General features: G+C 54.9%; 1 protein-coding gene across 1 annotated transcript in view; it reads left to right on the forward strand.

The window, feature by feature from the left end:
- The window catches only part of IGF2R (insulin-like growth factor 2 receptor), a 99,346-nt gene that overhangs the window by 76,464 nt on the left and 16,797 nt on the right, over nucleotides 1-6,085 (forward strand). The window contains 4 exon segments of the mRNA XM_010840920.1: nucleotides 561-692; nucleotides 972-1,228; nucleotides 1,510-1,728; nucleotides 4,027-4,176. Coding sequence (XP_010839222.1) covers nucleotides 561-692; nucleotides 972-1,228; nucleotides 1,510-1,728; nucleotides 4,027-4,176 — 758 coding nt within the window.

Here is a 6,085-nt window from a genome sequence, read left to right on the forward strand (position 1 = left end):
GCCCACCCCACCCCCGGCATGATGAGAGGCCCCGGATGAGGTTGAGAAGCAGGCAGTGTCCTGTCTGGAGGGTGCACGTTGGCCTTTTGTGCCAGTTCTGCGGGCTGCTGTTGACTCGGGACTCTCCTTCAGTGGAGGAGACGGCCAGTCCCCCTGAAACCTGTGCTCCCACTGCCCCTGTTTCTGGGGTTGTCGGTCCCTGGCTCTTGGCTTGTGGAGCTGGAGTCGATCTCCTGTTCCCTTTCAGGGTTAATCTGGGTGAGGTTGGAGGGGCACCCAGGGAACTGCTGAGTCTCAGCACTGGGAACACAGGGTGCTTCTCTGGCAGCGGGAAGTGCTGTCTGGGCCTCCCCAACTTCCCCCCACCCCGAATCACAGGAGCTGCTGAGGCCCGGCCCCAGGAGGACGCCCACCTCCCCCCAGTACTCTCTAGCGGGTCAGGAAGGTTCTCAGGGCCGAGCCGGTGAAGGGGGCAGATTCATCACGAGGAGTCCGGGGCCTCATGGCCCGTGGGATCCGTGTCTGAGCAGGTGGGTGAGGGGTCACTGTGTCCCACCGCCCACCCCGTGCAGGACACCTGTTTGACCTGAGCTCTCTGAGCGGCCGGGTCGGCTTCACCGCCGCCTACAGCGAGAAGGGGTTAGTCTACCTCAGCGTGTGCGGGGACAACGAGAACTGCGCCAACGGCGTGGGTGAGTGCGGCCTGCCCTCCACGCCCCCCCTCCAGCGAAGAGATCAGATGCCTTCATCGGCAGCAATCCTCTTGGGGTCAGGGCAGGGGCTGTGAGGGGGTGATTTGTAACCATGGGGTGAAGTATTAGATGTGTAGCATTTGCTGAAATTGGGTAGCACTACCAGGAGTGCAGGCTGTGGCTTGCAGCATCCGGGTCTGCAGGAAGTACGTTATCAGGAAGCAAGTGCTTTGGGTCCCTGACTGTGTGTCCTTCCCACCGGCTCTGTGCTGGGCACAGGGGCCTGCTTTGGGCAGACCAGGATCAGCGTGGGCAAGGCGAGCAAGAGGCTGACCTACGTGGACCAGGTCTTGCAACTGGTGTATGAGGGCGGCTCCCCCTGCCCCTCCAAGACCGGCCTGAGCTACAAGAGCGTCATCAGCTTCGTGTGCAGGCCTGAGGTCGGGCCCACCAACAGGCCCATGCTGATCTCCCTGGACAAGCGCACGTGCACGCTTTTCTTCTCCTGGCACACACCCCTGGCCTGCGAGCAGACGGTGAGTCCGGGGCGGCCCAGCCCGCCCAACCTAGGGGCCTTCCACTTCTCCCATGGGTCCTGGGGCACCCCACCCGCTTCTCGTCCACTCCCGTGGCCCCGATAACGCTTGGTTCAGAGTGCCCGATGCTAAATAAAGCAAAACACGTGGTGGGGGGTGGTGGTTGATCCACCTTTAGTGCGTTTCTCGTTCAGCCTAAATCCTCGCGGTGACTGCTGGTCAGTGGTCAGGAGCTCAGTTGTTGTAGATGCCAACCCAGAGGTGTGTTTCCCGTCTGATAGACCGAGTGCTCCGTGAGGAACGGCAGCTCCCTCATCGACCTGTCCCCACTCATCCACCGCACCGGGGGTTACGAAGCATACGATGAGAGTGAGGACGACCGCTCCGACACCAGCCCCGACTTCTACATCAACATCTGCCAGCCGCTCAACCCCATGCACGGGTTGGCCTGCCCCGCCGGCACGGCCGTGTGCAAGGTTCCCGTGGACGGCCCCCCGATAGTGAGTGTGGGGCCCGAGGGCAGAGGTCGCCCCGCAGGGGGTTTCAGCAGCCCCCCCAGCGTGTCGTGTGTCTTGCTGTCAGTGGAGAGTCTTCAGGCAGAACGAATGGGGACGTGAGCTGGGACTCTGTGATTCTGGGTCCGCCAGGGGAAGAGGAATGTAAGGGTTTGTGCATTAAGCTGTCTCTTGTGATAGAAGGTACGGGAGAAAATGTGAACACGTGTGCGGAGAGACGGCATTTTTATATCAGGTCAGAAGTCCCCAAGGATGTTGATGGAGCTTGGTGTCTGCTTAAGTGCGGGTCTTGTGTCATGAAAAGCTTGTGAAATACAAGCATGTTCTTTGGTAAATGAGTTTATTATTAAGGGCATAAGCCAGTTGGCTAACAACTAAGCATTCTGCCTTGAAAGCTTCGGTGTACGCCAGCATTTCCCAGCGTAGGTTTGGGCCTCTCCAAACATTGCCTTCACGAGTTCATGTTTTGCGCGGTGCTCAGCGTGTGTTATTTGAAGTGAAATGCACCCCTGGAGTGGGCTGTTTCCTGCTTGTTTTAACTGTGAGTCCGGTCCCGAGGGACTGAGATGTCCTTGTAACGGGAGGACGTTACCGGTGGTGCAGGTAGGGAGAGACGTGGGCAGCAGTTGGGGACGTTGGCCGTGATGTGAGCTTGACCAGAGCGTGGCTGTGTGACGAGCGCGGGGCCTGGACAGTTGGTGTTGGCAGGAAGTGCTTGCGGTCAGCCTTCCCGGCGGTAGCCGGGAGCCGTTTTCTCCCATGTGGCTACCTTCTTCCAGGTTTAAAAATAATAGAGGAAGTTCTCTAACCAGAGAGGGTGGTGTGTCATCGTGGCCTTAGCGTGGTGAACAGAGCATGTTGTGTGGCTTCATTCACACACTCCCTTGCACACTCATCTCTCAGACACCACACACATACTCATCTCAAACACACACTCATCTCAAACACACCACGCGTACACACTCATCTCACACACACACAATCTATCACACACCACACACAGTCCTCTCTCACACTGCACACTCATCTTTTACACACCACACACACTCATCTGACACACACTGCACACTCATCTCTCACACACCATATACACACACTCATCTCAAACACATACACTCTCATCTCAAACACACACATACACACTCATCTCACACACACAGACTCATGTCTCACACACTACACACACACTCATCTCACACTGCACACTCATCTTTCACACACCACACACACACACTCGTCTCAAACACACTCATCTCTCACACACCACACACACACTCATCTCACACACACCACACACACCACACACTCATCTCACACTCATTTCTTACACACCACACACACACACTCATCTCTCACACACCACACTCATCTGACATACACACTCATCTCTCACACACTTACCACATACACATCTCTCACACACACACTATACTCATCTCACACACACTTATCACACACATACATTCGTCTCACATATGGACTCATCTCACACGCACACTCATCTCTCACACACATAAACACACATATACATACACACCATTCCTGGCCAATCACATTTCTTTGATTTGTGTGTCTATTTGCTCAAAAACACTGGCTGAGCGGCCGGTGTGTGCCAGGGCCGAGTGAAGCTGCAGAAGGTGGTGGGGGTGTGAGTGTGTGCTGTGTGCACACGCCTCGGTGCCGCTGAGGGGACGGGGCAGCCATGTGGGTTCCAGCCTCCGGCCGGCAGGTCAAGGGCCTGAGCAGCTTTCCGGGTGTGACCTGAGACTCCTGTTGCCTAGAATCTTTGAAAGTGGACCCTGAGTAGATGCCTTGGTGATAAATTTGTCCCTTAGTCAAGTGTTAGTCTCTCAGTGGTGTCCGACTCTGCAACACCATGGACTGTAGCCCTCTAGGCTCCTCTGTCCGTGGGATTCTCGAGGCAAGAACACTGGAGTCGGCTGCCATGCTCTCCAGGGGATCTTCCCCACCCAGGGATGGAACCCAGGCCTCCTGCACTGCAGGCGGGTTCTTTACTGTCTGAGCCCCCAGGGAAGCCCCACCCTGAGCAGAAGCACAGCCACTGTTGCTCATGTAGTCGATGCCCACCGGCAAAGTGAGGTTTCTTTTTTGTGCCTCGCTGTCAGGACTTTTCACGTGAGCCGCTGGTAACACGGTTTCTTTAGGTGCTACTTGTCCTCAAAACTGAGGACGTGCAACTTTTGTGACTTCTCCGTCAGCCCTTACTCCTCTAACCTGGGGAACGATTACCTTCCTGAAACGTCATCTGCTTTCTCTGTTCAGGATATTGGCCGAGTGGCAGGACCTCCGATCCTCAATCCCATAGCCAACGAAGTTTACTTGAACTTTGAAAGCAGCACTCCTTGCTTGGCCGACCGGCACTTCAACTACACCTCACTGATCACGTTCCACTGTAAGCGGGGCGTGAGCATGGTAAGTGGGCACCGGTGTACGAGGCACCGGTGTGCGGGCCGGCCAGCCAGAGCCGGAGGCCCTCGAAGCCTGCCTCGGACGAAGGCTGCCTGTGTCCACAGCGCCTGCCTCGCACCGTGTGCTGTCAGTGGTGTGTGGAATCACTGCAGGCCCTCAGTTTAGCAATAAGTGGGCCCTCCCGGAGTCACCAGGGCAGATTTGGCACAAGGAGGCTTGTTGTGATAAATGCTCGAGCAAAGAAGTAGCCTTCACCTTTGCCTGGGAGTGAAAGAAAGTGTTAGTCATCCAGTCGTGTCTGACTCTGCAACCCCACGAACTGTTGCCGGCCAGGCTCCTCTGTCCGTGGGATTCTTCAGACAAGAATACTGGAGTGGGTTGCCGTTCTGTTCTCCAGGGGATCTTCTTGACCCAGGGATTGAACCCGAGTTTCCTGCATTGCAGGCAGATTCTTTACTGTCTGAGCTCCCTGCCTACCATCACACTAAAATGTCAACTTTGGTTTTCTCTTTTTAAATTTTAACATTACTGATTTTATTCTTGTTGGGAAGTCAGACATTTTGGCAGCTGTAATCATTCGGATATAATTCATATTTCACAAATTAGCAAATGAAAGAAGAGCTTTGGGATAAAAGTATCAGTAGCTATGATAGTGTACCATCTACTTTTAAGGAGGCCATTGATTTTCCTTTTATCTGCAGTTAAAAAACAGCTTCCTTTAAAAAAGAGCGCTGTTTTGTTGTAAGGAGTTTTGTGTAAGTTTTCTCTTGCCCTCCCTCTGGGAACAGGAGATAAACCATTGGTTTGCGGCCCCCGTTTCGTGATGATCTGGGAGGGCTGCCTGACGTCACGTGGCCCTGCAGAGGCAGGGGTCCCCACCTCTGCTCCACCGGAGAGCTCTGTGCTGGCGGCCTGGGTCTCAGCCCCCTGTGCTGCCTGTTTATTTTGTATTAGAGTATAGTCGTTTAAGGAATGAGGATGAGATGGTTGGGTGGCATCACGGACTCAATGGGCATGAATTTGGGCCAACTCCGGGAGACAGTGAGGGACAGGGAGGGCTGACGTGCTGCGATCCATCGAGTCGCAAAGAGTCGGCCACGACTTAGTGACCGAACAGCACAACGGCATAGCCACGAACAGTGTTGTGATAGTTTCGGGTGAACAGCGAAGGGACTCAGCTAGACACATACATGCATCCATTCTCCTCCCAAACTCCCTTCCCATCCAGGCTGCCACTTAACGTTGAGCAGAGTTTTCTGTGCTATATAGCAGGTCTTTTTTTGGTTATCCATTTTAAATATAGCATTGTGTACGTGTCTGTCGGAAACTCCCTTCCCCCATACTTGTGCTTTTGAAATTCCTAAATTCTGGAAACCTTACAAGTCCTTTGATGGGAATGGGCGACGTGGGTGAGTGGATGGTGGCAGGAAGTGGCTCACGGCCGCCTTCCCAGGAAGGGCTGCCATCCTGGGCGTCTGCGTGGAAACCTCACAGCTCCTGGACCGACATGTCGCCTCCGTTCACACATTGCCAGGCGGGAGGGGAGTCCCGAATGACCGAGGTGTGGGCAGCCATGATCCGCTAGCCCCTCTTGTCTCTGCACGTGCGTTCGCGTGTCTGGGGGGGGGTCTGGACGCATGTCCACAGGTGCCCCCCAGACTCGCGCTAGGTCTCAGAGCGGTGGAGTGCTGAGAGCGATGAGTGTTCGGCGGGGCTCAGAAGCAGGGCATCTCACGCTGCATGTGCGGTCCAGTTCAGAGAGACATTTGATGAACTCTGCTTCCCCTGCATTTTTTTATCTTCAGTGGAAATACTTCCTCCGTGTACATTAATAGAAAAACGCATTCTCAGCAACAATTAATGAAATTCTTCATCTGTTTTTATGGCTGGCGCTGAACGAGGGGGGGGGGGG

This window comes from Bison bison, unplaced genomic scaffold (assembly GCF_000754665.1).
Source record: "Bison bison bison isolate TAMUID 2011002044 unplaced genomic scaffold, Bison_UMD1.0 scf7180017864148, whole genome shotgun sequence".
NCBI lineage: Eukaryota > Metazoa > Chordata > Mammalia > Artiodactyla > Bovidae > Bison > Bison bison.